Source organism: Chlorocebus sabaeus, chromosome 16 (assembly GCF_047675955.1).
Source record: "Chlorocebus sabaeus isolate Y175 chromosome 16, mChlSab1.0.hap1, whole genome shotgun sequence".
NCBI lineage: Eukaryota > Metazoa > Chordata > Mammalia > Primates > Cercopithecidae > Chlorocebus > Chlorocebus sabaeus.
The window spans coordinates 58,323,919-58,338,754 of record NC_132919.1 but is presented as its reverse complement, the minus strand read 5'-3'; the positions used below and the strand labels follow the sequence as shown (position 1 = coordinate 58,338,754).

At 45.8% G+C, this 14,836-nt stretch overlaps 2 protein-coding genes across 2 annotated transcripts in view; one reads left to right on the top strand and one right to left on the bottom strand.

Moving 5' to 3' along the window:
• Window positions 1-9,623, top strand: part of ARSG (arylsulfatase G) — a 163,791-nt gene extending 154,168 nt beyond the window's left edge. The window contains exon 12 of the mRNA XM_073005092.1: window positions 9,393-9,623. Coding sequence (XP_072861193.1) covers window positions 9,393-9,475 — 83 coding nt within the window. The 3' untranslated portion in view covers window positions 9,476-9,623. The remainder of the gene's footprint in view (window positions 1-9,392) is intronic.
• Window positions 1-14,836, bottom strand: part of WIPI1 (WD repeat domain, phosphoinositide interacting 1) — a 38,602-nt gene that overhangs the window by 11,963 nt on the left and 11,803 nt on the right. Inside the window, exons 4-8 of the mRNA XM_008012001.3 lie at window positions 13,210-13,306; window positions 4,982-5,079; window positions 4,226-4,318; window positions 3,151-3,221; window positions 2,058-2,165 (exon numbers count right to left, since the gene is read on the bottom strand). Of these exons, the coding sequence (XP_008010192.1) occupies window positions 2,058-2,165; window positions 3,151-3,221; window positions 4,226-4,318; window positions 4,982-5,079; window positions 13,210-13,306 (467 nt within the window). The remainder of the gene's footprint in view (window positions 1-2,057; window positions 2,166-3,150; window positions 3,222-4,225; window positions 4,319-4,981; window positions 5,080-13,209; window positions 13,307-14,836) is intronic.

The window sequence follows — 14,836 nt, the reverse complement described above, 5'->3', positions numbered from 1 at the left end:
ATGTGTCAGTGTGATATGGTGCCCAGCCTCTCTCTGTATGTATTGGTATGTATCAGCACAATATGGCGCCTGGCCTCTGTTACATATGTGTTAGCATGTATCAGCGTGATACGGTGCCTGGCGTCTGTTATGTATGTGTTAGCATGTATCAGCGTGATACGGCGCCTGGCACCTGTTACGTATGTGTTAGCATGTATCAGCGTGATACGGCGCCTGGCACCTGTTACGTATGTGTTAGCATGTATCAGCGTGATACGGCGCCTGGCACCTGTTACGTATGTGTTAGCATGTATCAGCGTGATACGGCGCCTGGCACCTGTTACGTATGTGTTAGCATGTATCAGCGTGATACGGCGCCTGGCACCTGTTACGTATGTGTTAGCATGTATCAGCGTGATACGGCGCCTGGCCCCTGTTACGTATGTGTTAGCATGTATCAGCGTGATACGGCGCCTGGCGTCTGTTACGTATGTGTTAGCATGTATCAGCGTGATACGGCGCCTGGCGTCTGTTACGTATGTGTTAGCATGTATCAGCGTGATACGGCGCCTGGCGTCTGTTACGTATGTGTTAGCATGTATCAGCGTGATACGGTGCCTGGCGTCTGTTACGTATGTGTTAGCATGTATCAGCGTGATACGGCGCCTGGCACCTGTTACGTATGTGTTAGCATGTATCAGCGTGATACGGTGCCTGGCACCTGTTACGTATGTGTTAGCATGTATCAGCGTGATACGGCGCCTGGCCCCTGTTACGTATGTGTTAGCATGTATCAGCGTGATACGGCGCCTGGCCCCTGTTACGTATGTGTTAGCATGTATCAGCGTGATACGGCGCCTGGCCCCTGTTACGTATGTGTTAGCATGTATCAGCGTGATACGGCGCCTGGCCCCTGTTACGTATGTGTTAGCATGTATCAGCGTGATACGGCGCCTGGCATCTGTTACGTATGTGTTAGCATGTATCAGCGTGATACGGCGCCTGGCCCCTGTTACGTATGTGTTAGCATGTATCAGCGTGATACGGCGCTTGGCCCCTGTTACGTATGTGTTAGCATGTATCAGCGTGATACGGCGCCTGGCCCCTGTTACGTATGTGTTAGCATGTATCAGTGTGATACAGTGCCTGGCCTCTGTTATGTATGTGTTAGCATGTATCAATGTGATATGGTGCCTGGCCTCTGTTATGTATGTGTTAGCATGTATCAGTGTGATATGGTGCCCAGCCTCTACACCTTCCTCTTCTGAAACTCCATCCAAGGGTACCAACAATCAACTCCCCAAATACAGTAGGCCTTCTGTCCTGATCCTGCCTTTCCCTGCAGGTTGGGGTAACGTTTTCAAAGCACTCTTTCTCTAGAATCCTTGCACCCCACTGTGGGGTATGAAACACTGGGGGCTGCTCCCTTCCCACTCCTTAGTCTTTCCAGAACTTTCCAACCGCCATTCTGCACAGGTGTAACCCAAAGCTCATTGTTTGCCCTGAAGTTCTTTTTACTCTTTCCCTAGAGATTTTATCCACTTTTTAGGCTTTTCTTTCACCTTTCAGACAGCTTCTTAAGCCCTGAGAAATTGCAGGTGTTTCCCAAGCACTCAGCGGTGGTGCTGGCAGCGATGATAAATAAATATATTGCTATATTTACAGCTACATCAGCTGATGCTTCTTAGTGCTTACTATGTGCCAGGCACAATGCTAAACGCTTTGAGATCTGCAGACTCATTTAATCCTTGCAACAAGCCTCAGATGCATATACTACCGTTAGGTTTGTTTTGCAGATGAGGAAACTGAAGGACACGGATCTAAATTATCTTCCCAGGATCTCCTGGCTCCTAAGAGGCAGAGCTGGGACGTGAACTCACGTGGCTGGCTCCCAGTTTTTTGCTTATGTGCATTATGCCCCCAAAGTTTTGCTAACACACTCCATCACTTAGGTGAAGCCCCAAGTAAAGCCAAGATCAGGGTGTTGAGAAAGAAAAGAGATCATTCATGCTGGCAGAAGAGCCAGGGCCTGACTCCTTTCATTTTAATGAGCATTTGGCACCCTGTGCAGTACTTGCCTGTTGGTGACCTGCTCCAGCTTGAAGATGTGTACCGTCTCGGTGTTACTGGAGGCGCAGAGGAATTGTGAGTCCATACTGAACACTAGAGAGCTGATTGTCACATACCTAGAAACACAGCAACACATGGGCCCGTGAGCTACAGAAATGAGAGTTACGGCCTTATAGCTCAGAGATCAGCTTTATAAGAAAATTAGATGTGTCCTGAAGAGCCTAGGTAGCCCCAAATCCCTTACACATTGTGGTGCCCATATTTAGAAATCAATGTCAGAAAGATTCACAAAGGGTCATAGTCTTTTTTATTTTATTTTATTTATTTATTTTTGAGACAGAGTCTCCCTCTGTTGCCCAGGCTGGAGTGCAGTGGCTTGATCTCAACTCACTGTAACCTCCACCTCCTGGGTTCAAGCGATTCTCCTGCCTCAGCCTCCCAAGTAGCTGGGATTACAGGCACACACCACCACGCCCAGCTGATTTTTATATTTTTAGTACAGACGGGGTTTCAACATGTTGGTCAGGCTGGTCTTGAACTCCTTACTGACCTCAGGTGATCCGCCTGCCTCGGCCTCCCGAAGTGCTGGGATTACAGGCGTGAGCCACCGCACCCGGCCCATAGTCTTATTTATGTGAGAGGAAAGAAGGTACAGCCCTGCCTCTGTCAGCAGAAGGGAGGAACTGTGCCTGGCATCTTGGAATCTTCTGGTAGCTCTGTGCACCGATCTGGCTGCAAACCTACATCCAATAAGATCCCAAACAGTCACACTTTACATGGTCCTTTATTTCCATGGAAGGAAATCAGAAATTATTTTTGGACTGTGACTCCCTGGCTCTCTCATTTCTCCTGTGCCGGCCGCCCACACACACATCAAAAAGGGACTCTCATGGCTGAACTGTGTTAAAACAGCATCTCGGCTTTCAGTGTTGCTGAACCCTAAGTAAAGCCTGGAAGTCAATTACCTGGGAGAGTAGTTACACTTCCTCCAGGTGAGTGGAGGGCACAGAGCCACTCTCTGTCCTCTCCCTAGACAGCTGCCAGCGGCCCCCGCGGGACTTCTGCGGGGACTTTAAAATGGGTTTGACATTGAACACAGACCTTTTCATCCCTCTCCGGAACTCATAGAGCTTTTGCCCGTCAGGGACAGAGAACACCCGGATGACTGTGCCCTGGAAAAGAAAGCAGGTGGACATTTCATAACCATTAATGGTTTCACACAGAGATGTCCCTTCAGAGAGGAGTTTGTTTTATTGGTTTTGAACATCTGTCTCTGAGGAAGCACACCGTGTTGAGCGTAGAGGCATTTTTATTTATGTTCCATATCAACAATTCCTGGAAAATGTTTTAAACACTCGCTGTCTACCTTTTCCTTTCCACCTGTGCCCAAGGCTGGTGTGTGTGTGTGTGTGTGTGTGTGTGTGTGTGTGTGTGTGTGTGTGTTCACCCAACTGCTCTGGTTTCTTAGAATTTCAGTTTGAGGCTGGGCATGGTGTAATCCTAGCACTTTGGGAGGCCAAGCCGGGTGGATTTCCTGAGCTCAGGAATTCAAGACCGGCCTGGGCAACAGTGAAACCCTGTCTCTACTAAAATACAAAAAATTAGCCAGGCGTGGCAGCATGTGCCTGTAATCCCAGCTACACGGGAGGCTGAGGCAGGAAAATTGCTTAAACCTGGGAGGCGGAGGTTGCAGTGAGCCGGGATCGTGCCATGGCACTCCAGCCTGGGTGACAGAGCCAGACTCCATCTCAAAATTAAAAAAAAAAAAAAAATTCAATTTGATCACTTTCTCTGATTATTCCAGGCAGAAGACGTCAGTTTCTCTAAATAGCAAAGTAAAGCATTTGGTTTGCACTGTACTGTGTTTATAAGGTGTAGTATCTGTCTGTCTCTACGGCTGATGTGCATGTACATTTCTTCATAAGATCACGAATTTTCATGCAAAGTGTCTTGTATCTTGCATAGTGCAGGCCCCTGGCCTATTGAATTATTGAATTAACAAATGCATGAATATAGCACACATGCAGAGGCCAGAAATTCTCCCTCTGAAACAAATTCTGAGTGGGCCCAGAGACCAGTCAGTCTTCATGTCACAGGCTCGTTCCATCCCAGCCCTGGGCATGGCAGGAGCCATCCAGCGAACCCCAGACAGAGGCGTTGGTGGGAGTGGACTCACTTTTTCAGACGCACTTGCTAGTTTGGAGCCTGAGGCATTGAAGGTGATGGCAGCCAGTGTCCCCTCGTGGGCAGCAATAGTGCAGACTGTTTTCTGTTGGTGAAAAGGCAAAATGGATACTGAAGATGTGGAAGAGGGAAGATGGATTTCACCCTTCCTCTTTTCTCCTTTCTCCCTCCTTTGTCCAGCTCCCTGTCTCTTCCTCTGTTCCCCAGGCCATTTGCATGTAAACTGTGTGTCATTTTCTGGTGAATCAAGATTCGGCTTCAAAGGCCACTCCATTTCCTTCCCTTTTCCTGCCCTCGGGAAGGTGGCCACGAACTGAGCAGCTGACACAGTGTAGTGCCATCGCAGGCATGCCCTGCATGCATGTTTAGGGAACTTCCCACAGCAATCCTGTCCTGCTCAGGGATGCCTCAGAGACCAGAGGGCAGGGAATATGAAACACCTGCACACTGTCTCAGGCTGTGGCATGGGACAGCGTGACACATTCAGGCAGACAACTGGCCCCCTGCTCGCAAGTGGTTTTCATTATGCTGCAGATGTCTGACTTGGCCTTGGCCGGCTGGCTCATGGTGATGTTGACTGACAGCAAGCCCGAGGGGAAATAGCATCACCTTCTCTTGAACAACGCCCCCAGTATGGCTTGCCCCCACCGCCTCCAGCCCCCTGCGGCAGGGTGTCCTTATCTATCTCCTTCCATGACCACACAGCCAAGGCAGGTGGGTTGGCTCAGCCGGGTCACTGTCAACTTACCAGGGAGTTTCCATCATAAAGCACAATCTCCCCTGAAGTCAGGCTTCCAGGATAGGCCAAGTAAGAATTGGAATGGTTGATAGAGAGAGCACATAGACCTGGCAAAGAAGAAACAGGACATGAGAAATCTGGGGCCAAGGGAGAGAGTGCACGGCTGGAGAGGGCATCTGAAAACAGTACAGTTACAGTGCCACCTACTGGCAAGGGGAGGAATAGCTTTGTAGACAACTGCTTTCCACTGATGATTCTTCTGATCAAAGAGTTCCAATAAAGCCAAGTCACAGGGGAAGACCTCCTGATTTAACACTGGCTGTGTCCTTGCTACAGTGAAACAATGAGACTTGCCGGGTGCAGTGGCTCATGCCTGTAATTCCACCATTTTGAGGCGGGCAGATCACTTGAGGTCAGGAGTTCCATGGCCAACATGGTGAAACCCCATCTCTACTAAAAATACAAAAAGTAGCTGGGCATGGTGGTACATGCCTATAGTCCCAGCTACTTGGGAGGCTGAGGCAGGAGAATCACTTGAACCCAGGAGGCAGAGGTTGCAGTGAGTGGAGATTGTGCCATTGAATTCCAGCCTGGGCTACAGAGTGAGACTCTGTCTTAAAAAAAAAAAAAAAAATACACACACACACACACACACACACACACACAAATATACACCCACATATATATACACACACACAAACATATATATACACACACACACGTATATATTATATATATATATTGCTCATTTTTACATTTTACCCCAGGACTCTGAAACAGCATCTACTTCTTTTCCAATTCCATTATCCTCTAGGGCTACAAAAGATTTAGTCAAAACTTAAATAAATCTTCCTATTGTGAAAGGTCAGTGTATGTTGCTCTTTCTGCAGATGATTATATACTGTTGGCCAGTAACTTCAAGTTGGAGAAGAGGAGCTGCCAAGAACCTGTTTAGAAACTGAGAAATTTTAGGCCAGGCACGGTGGCTCACGCCTGTAATCCCAGCACTTTGGGAGGCCGAGGCAGGTGGATCACCTGAGGTCAGGAGTTCGAGACCAGGCTGGTCAACACAGTGAAACCCTGTCTCTATTAAAAATACAAAAATTAGCCAGGCATGGTGGTGTATGCCTGTAGTCCCAGCTACTCGGAAGGCTGAGGCAGGAGAATTGCTTAAACCTGGAGGTGGAGATTGCAGTGAACCAAGATAGCACCACTGCACTCCAGCCTGGGTGACAGAGTGAGGCTCTGTCTCAAAAAAAAAAAAAAAAAAAAGAAACTGAGCAATTTCTGAGCCGAATGTCCTGCCTTGATAAGGGAAATGGGCACCTCCGGAGGCAGGAGTTCATTTGAGGTCTGCGTCTGCAGTCAAGATGGTGTGCCTAGACATTGAGGCAAACTAAATAAAGAGGACATTTTGGATTTAAAATGCTTCAACAATATTCCAGAAGAGTAAACAGCCCATCAAACCATTGAACCAACATAAGCTGTTTTTATTTATAAGGGGATTCAAGGAGGGAACATTTAAGTAAAGGATTTTCAAAACAATGGTTTAGATTAATAGGGGTGCACATGATAGCAGCGAATTCCAGCAATTCCATAGAAACCAAAGTGTTACCAGAAACTTTGAGATCATGGAAGAGAAACATCTTTCTACAAAAAAAAAAAAAAAAGTAAAAAAGGTGACTGGCATCTATTACAAGTTAGTATATTAAGTGGGTTTCTTCTAAAAGTATAAGAAAAACTTTAGGTCAGGCTGAAACATACCTTAACTAATCTGCTGAGGAAGGGGAGCAAAGGAAAAAGAAAGCAAACATTTAGAGTTGGAACCTAGGTCTCACTTCCTGCTCTGGCTTTGCTGAGTCCATAGCGGGGCTGTCCTCTTATCACTCGCCACGCATAGCTCCGGGAGGAAGTGGCCGAGCCCTGAAACCTTCAACTGCACGTTCTGGCAGCCCTACCACCCCTTTGGCTATACAAGGTCATTTCTGGCCCCAGCCTTGAAAGAGGCAACTCTTTTCTTTTCTTTTCTTTTCTTTTTTTTTCCAGTTTTGCTCTGGAAACCCCAATTCCTCATCCCGTCTGAGTTCTTTGCCATCCAAATGTAATTTCAAGAACAGCTAGGCAGGCAGAAGGGATTCGAGCCTTGTGAAACTGCGTGGGGAAGGCCATCAGGAGATCTGGTTGGCTTGTGTGCTGAGGCGGCTGGCAGAAAAGATGTGCAGACTGTGGAAATCTTACAAGGACTAGAGTACTAAACTAAAGAGTTAAGGCCTTCCAAATGCAGTATGTCACTGCTGAAGGTTTCTCAGCACATGTTTTGTTTTGTTTTGGTTTTTGAGACAGAGTCTTGCTCTGTTGCCCAAGCTACAGTGCAGTGGTGCAATCTCGGCTCGCTGCAACCTCCGCCTCTTGGGTTCAAGTGATTCTCCTGTCTCAGCCTGCTGAGTAGCTGGGATTACAGGGGCCTGCCACCACACCCAGCTAATTTTTGTATTTTTAGTAGACACGGGGTTTCACCATGTTGGCCAGGCTGGTCTCAAACTCCTGACCTCAGGTGATCTGCCCGCCTCAGCCTCCCAAAGTGCTGGGATTACAGGCATGAGCCATTGCGCCCAGCCTAGAACATATGTTTTTTTAAAGACTGTTAAAAACACGATGAGATACCACTGTACAACCACTAGGATGACTATAGTCAAAAAGACAATGTTGGTGAGGATATGGAGAAACTGGGACCCGATGCACCGCTGGTGGGAATGTAAAATGGGGCAGTGCCCTGGAACCTTTAGCAGTTCTTCAAAAGCTAAACATAAAGTTCTCATATGACCTAGAAATTCCACTCCTACATATATACACAAGAGAAATTATGACATGTCAACACAAACATTTGTATATTAATGTTCATAGCAGCATTATTCACAAGTCAAAAAGTGGAAATAACCCAAATGTTATCAACTGATAAATGGATAAAGAAAATGTGACATATTTTTAGAATAGAATATTATCCAGCAAGGAAAATAAAGTATTGATACATGCCTCAACACAGATGAACCTTGGAAACATGAGGCTACGTGAAATAAGTCAGTTACAAAGGAACCGATATTATATGAGTCTACTGCTGTAAAATGTCCAGAGTAGAGAAATCCATAATCTAATAGAGATAGAAAGTAGATTAGGGGTTGCCTATGGCTGGGGGCAGAGGGAGTGATGGCTAAGAGGTACAAGGTTTCTTTCTGGGGCAATGAAAATGCTCTAAAATTAATTGTGGTGATGGTTACACAATTCCGTGAATATACCAAAAGCTATTTAACCATGCATTTTAAATGGGTGAATTGCATAGGATGTGAATTATATCTCAAAAAAGACTTTCAAATTTTATTTTAAGGCGTGTTTCAGGAATATTTATCTGGGTTAGAGACAGGCTGAGGACATGGGTTCAAGACTGGGGTCTGTTATGTACTATGCAACTCTGGCCGAGTTATTTGTGGCTCTTTCCGGCCTGTTTCCTGTCTGTGAAATGAAAGCTACCACGACACAGAGGTCTTTCCAGATTTAATACTCCAACATGCCAAGCCTTCGTTTCTTACTTCTTCCCTCTGAAATATTGGGCATGTCTTTATGGCAGAGAGAGCTAAATGGTCTTGGAGCAGAAGCCTTGGACGCATACCTACAGCTATGCTTCAGAGTTTTATGTTAAAATATAAATATTCCCAGAAGGGAAGAAAGGTTTAAACTTTCTAAGCTAACATTGAACTTTCTGTAATACCTATTATAGAACCGGATGACACTAGATGCTAACAAGAAAGGGACAAAGGATAAGAGTGAGGGCAGGCATACTCTGACACATACCACTTATTTGACAGTTTTGCCTCCAGGCTCGTACCTCTACCAAGTCATCTGAATTTAGACAAGGAATCCTGCCTTCCTACCCTTACAGACTTAATGAAGGTCCCCAGAAAAGCCTGCTGTGACTTCCCTACGGCCCAAGTGTCAGAAAAATCCAACCAGCTCCATGAATGTATCTTCCTATCTTGGGAACCACCCAAGGCAAGCAAGAAGAGTTTTCTTTAGCTTGGCTATTGCCATTCTGCCAGTCTCCTCTTTCTGTTACAGGTGTCACACAAAGCCTTTTTAAGGAAGGAAATGGGCTTTAAAAATATTATTGTATAATACAAAAGTGATGGTGTAGAACACTTGTGAAGCCTAGAAAATATAAGGAGAAAAAAAAAATCACCCACAATTCTAAAACCCAGAGGCTTTTCACTTTTCTGAACATCTAAGCGCATTTCCTTCCAGTCTTTTTTCTACCTAGGAATGAGGTTCTGATGGGGCTTTTGGACTTGTTATAGACTTGACACATATTTTCACAAGCCACTGGCAGCTATAATTCCACTGTAATTATTCAGCTGTAATTCTTCTACAGCTGGAAAAGAAGTGCCTGCTCTCAACTCAAGAACCAATGGCATCATCAGTGAAATTAAAAGGAAGTCCCATAATTGTAAATGATTCTCACCTTGGTATTTAAAGTATTGCATGTCAAACTTCAGGTAAGTTAACAGTGATTTATAAAATGCAGTTCCCTCTGAGTTGATTAACGTCTCAGGTTACGCTTTCCAATTTTCAAAAATAGAAAGGAAAGAAATCTTCTTTGTACAGCAAATGTCCTATGCTCCTACAGAAAGGAAGCATTTATACCACTTGTATTACCATTTTCAAGCAAGAAAGAGGTCTTGCTGGGGAAGAAACCATGAATTGTTCAATGATCTGCATTGCTGTGTGGTATAGAATGCTCCCTCAATATCCCATAAAAGGTGGTCAGCTCTGTGACCACCTCCTCCACACTGGGAGGTCTGCAGTTGGCAGGGCTTTCATGGAGATTTCCACCCTTGACTGCTCAGAGCAGACTGCTGTGCTAGCAGGAAATTAACTTGGAGCCCCTGTCTGGCCAAGCTCTTTAAAGGAAATAGCCTGCAATCTCTGACACAACAGGAATGGGCATGACACAAACAGACAGAAAGAAGGAAATTTACAGCTGCATTAGATACCAAGTGTGAGGCAACAGGCAAACTCTGCGTAGCTAATTTATTTGTAGTTTCTGAAGTCAAAATGCATTCAGGATTTGTGTACTGAAGACAATTAGACAAGTGATTCTGTCTTCCTTTTGTACCTAGCAAGGATTTATAAAATCACCAGTCAGAGTTTCCATCTTATTTCTTCGTTCAGAAAATAAACTAGAGGATGAGAACAGATAAGGCAACTCCTGGCCTCTGGGAAGTGTATATTCATGATTTTGACAGTGCAGAGTCCTCTGAAGGTTCCCGAGTGAGGACCTGATCATGTCACTGAAGCACAGCTCTGACCTGTGCAAGGCTGCCCTATGGGACGGAGCTGGCTGGGGAGTGAGTCTGACTGCCCGCGTGGACAGGGTGGACCCACCTTTGCCCACCCAGGCCACGACCTCAGGTAATGCTCTCCGTAGCAACTCTGCAGGCTAAAAATGATCATCTCCATTTTACTGCAGTAGAAAGGGAGGTCAGGAGAGGTTGAGGTGATAACTACAAACGGTAGCATTTAAAACACCTTGGGCTGTGTCTCCAAAGAACATCAGAGGTCTAAAAAGACACAGTTTGGTCAACCTGCTCCTGGTCTTTCAGAAGAAATACTCAATCTATCCCTGGATCCTTTCATAAGGAGGCATTCTTTTATCTGAGACAGAGAAAGTCTCTGCCGTTGTTTCTAATTTTTCTTGAGATAAAAGTGATTCCCTTTACAAGCAATATACACTGTCTCTAACATGGAACACAAATAGCCCTGCACTTTTAAACCTGATTTTCTCTCTGTTTAAGCTGCAGAAACTAAGGCAACCAGTGAGTTTTCTGAATTACAGAAAAACAACTATTTTTGCTAAATAATAAGAGTAACGGTGGCTGGGTGTGCTGGCTCACGCCTGTAATTCCAGCACTTCGGGAGGCTAAGGTAGGCGGATCACTTGAGGACAGGAGTTCAAGACCAGCCTGGCCAACATGGAGAAACCCCCCATCTCTACTAAAAATACAAAAAATTAGCTGGGTGTGGTGGTGGGCGCCTGTAGACCCAGCTACTCAGGAGGCTGAGGCAGGAGAATCGCTTGAACCTGGGAGGTGGAGGTTGCAGTGAGCTGAGATCGCACCACCTCATACGGCCTGGGCAACAGAGTGAGACTCTGTCTCAAAAAAAAAAAAAAAAAACCGGGGTGGGGGGAGAAACATCTGTTTGTAAGGGAGGGTGCTCAGTCCTGAAGCAACCCCGTCCTCTGGGGGTCAAGTGTGCGACAGGTGTGAGGAGTAAGTGGCATTTACTTTGTTCAATTCCCCTCTCTTCAGAGAAACTGAGAGCCACAGGCAGCTTCTAGCTTTCTGCATGCCCGACGTCCCTCCCCAGATCCGTGAAGGCCCAGCTCAGGCCCTGCCAGCCTCAAGCTCCATGCAGATTCAGGGGCCTCTCACTCCCGATCGGAAGAGCACATGCTCCCTTCAACTGTGTCCACACCCCAGAGTTAAACATGGTTCCACCCCTGCCAAAGGCTGCTGGCGCACCTGTCTCAGATCACCTCAGACAGACTGTGGAAGGGAACTCGTGACAACTAGATTTTGGGCTCCTGGCACTAATGGTGCCTACCATGGTGCCAGGCACAAAGAATGTCTGCAATAGATACTTGTCCAGATGATTCCAGCCTCTCATTTCCAAGGGAAAAACTTACTACCCATAGCTTCTTCACATACCATCTTCCATTTCAGAAATTATGCTTCAAAGTCATTATCTCACAGAACTCCTTAACAGCCTCAATGGCGTTGTTCTTTTATTTATTTATGTATTTATGTATTTATTGTTTTTTGCAACAAAGCCTTGCTCTACTGCCCAGGCTAGAGTGCAGTGGTGCAATCTCAGCTCACTGAAGCCTCCGCCTCCTGGGTTCAAGCAATTTTCCTGTCTCAGTCTCCCAAGTAGCTGGGATTACAGGCGCCCGCCACCATGCCCAGCTAATTTTTGTATTTTTTAAGTAAAGATGGGGTTTCACCATGTTGGCCATGCTGGTCTTGAACTCCTGACCTCAGGTGATCCACCTGCCTTGGCCTCCCAATGTGCTGCGATTATAGGTGTGAGCCACAGCACCTGGCTAGCTTTGTTCTTTTAAAATATCCTCTTGCCATGGCTGAAATGTGAAAGCACTGAAATCAACAGCCAAGGGTCATTTATAGAACTGGAATGAAGAGAAGGCATAGGAAGTATTTCATGCATGGCGGTTCCTGTGCTGGTCACTTTCACAAACATTACCTTCTTTAATTCTCAGCCAACCCTGGGAGATGCATATTATTCATCAGGGAACCAAGGGTCAAAAAGTCTAGGTGACTTGGGTGGCACCCAGATAGATCTTGAAATTCAGTGAAAGCCAAATAACTCAGAAACAGCAAATGGAAGCAGTTGTTCAACGATACTAAACTGAAATATAATAGAAGCAGTTGTTCAATGATACTAAACTGAAATATAATCTGCAAATGTGAATCCAGAGTCATTAAATGTACAAATTGTTCCAGTGTGCTGACTCCTCACCCCACCACACAACGAAGGAATTCTTTCTTGTTTACTCCTAGCTCGATGAATTCATATAATGTCATCTGCTATTTCGATATAACAAATCCAAACCATTCCTCTTCTTATACCCCAGGAACATATTAAAGAGTGTTAAATCCCGAGAATTCAGTAAGATTTAATATCCTAGCACATCGTCAAAGTAGAGATATTTCTTTGTCGTATAATAAAATGCATTCTTTATGGTTCAGATTATCTTTTTGCTGGCCATGCAGACACGCCAAGTTGAAACCTGCTTCTAATTATCACACCTACTCTGTACTGAACGAACCACAAAAAACAATTAGGGGTAAACGCCTTTCAACATCAGATGCTTGAAATCTTTTACATGTCTACCTTACGTGCCTTGACACATTTGTTGATATGGATCCCAGACAAAGGGTGTTGTTATTCTTGGACTGCCATGAAGGACACACAGCCCCCTTGCAGAACACATAGCCTGACATAATTTGAATCTGCCACCATTAAGACAAAGCTTCGAGATAAACCTCACTAAGACTCAAAAAGCGAAAACACTGTTTCGGGTCTGCAATTTGGAGGAAAAGAAAGTTTGAGAAAGAAGCACCTGGACATGAAATTTGAGGGTCATTTGTTCCATTTTTGGAGCTCACCTGTTGGGTTTGCAGGAATATCCAGGAGGGTCTTCAACAGCTTCATGTCTTTAATGTTGTGAATATAAATAGACTCTTCTAGGCAAACCAGCAGCCTCTGTAATCACACAGACTTATCAGTCTACCAAACCGTTCCTTACAAAGGCCCTGACCAAATCCAAATCATTCATCTTTCATATGAGTCCTAACTTGATGCTAAGCCTAAAGGAGAATTTTGATGATGCATTTTGAAGATTCTGTTTATGGATGTACACACATACACAATTATCCACCTGAACAGAAGCATAAAATGCAAGATCTTAACAAATTTTATTAGAAATTAAGATTGTTTATACTTTTATCTCCTTCCTGCTTCCCTCCCTCCCTCCCTTCCTTAGAACAGGGATTCCCAAACACTTTTTTTTTTTTTTTTTTTTGAGACAGAGTCTCACTCTGTCACCCAGGCTGGAGTGCAGTGGCACGATCTCAGCTCACTGCAACCTCTGCCTCCCGGGTTCAAACAACTCTCCTGCGTCAGCCTCCTGAGTAGCTGGGATTACAGGCATGCGCCACGATGCCTGGCTAATTTTGTATTTTTAGTAGAGATGGGGTTTCACCATGTTGGTCAGGTTGGTCTTGAACTCCCGACCTCAGGTGATCTGTCTGCCTCGACCTCCCAAAGTGCTGGGATTACAGGCCTGAGCCACCGCGTTCGGCAGGACTTCTGCACACTTTCTGATCAGACCCCCTGTGCCATGTAAGGCAATTTCATGTGTCCTCTCTAGTTTCCACGGCCATCTGACAGGCTGCCTTTCAGTGTTTATAGCACAGGTCTCCCTCCTTTACAAAAATGGGTTTCTTTGCTTTCTGTCTCTTACCAAATCTTAGGTTTTACCCCTCTCCGAATAAGAATAATTACCAGTTTTAACTTCTTGCTACTCAGACTCTCCTCTAGGCCTGCTTTTGGGTTGCTGTCTGCAGCCCTGGCAAAGGGAAAAGGAGAAGGGCTTCAGCCCTCATGTGAACACCCCAGTGTCCCACGTCCCTTTTGTCCTCCCTGGGCTCCTCTCTCTGGTGCTTGCTCTCTCCACTGCTGTCAGACCCTTCTCTTCTTCTCCAAATCAAAGCTTGTCAGGTTCAGAGCCTCTTCCCATGGCTGTGGTCTCAGCTAAGTGAAAACAGGCCACAGGGTTGATGTCTTGAGTGTTTAAAGGAATAGAATGCATAGCCAGTGCAAGGGCAGACTTCGGTGCTGGTAAGGATGTGTCAGGAAGGCATTTCTGGTCAGGCAGTTCCTTGAACATCTGAGCAGCTGCCGACCACCCCTGCACTTGCCTGGCTTGGCTTCCCCCAGGCCAGTGTTTCTCAGACCTGGATGAGCACCAGAATTGCCCAGGGAGCAAGCCCTGGGCTCTCCTGGGAGATTCCGGTTTGGGAAGTTTTTAGACGAACACCCAGGTGATTGCGACGCACACTGAGGCTCGAGAACCACTGCTCTCAGCCAGCTCCTTTTATTCCAGGGAACCTCAGCTGGAAGGGAAGGTACCAAAAAATACCACACAAAAGAGACAGGCTCTGCTCCTGGGAAAAGCCTGCCCTGCTGTTCCCCCAGGAAGACTCCCCATGGCTCAGAATGATGAAGGTCATC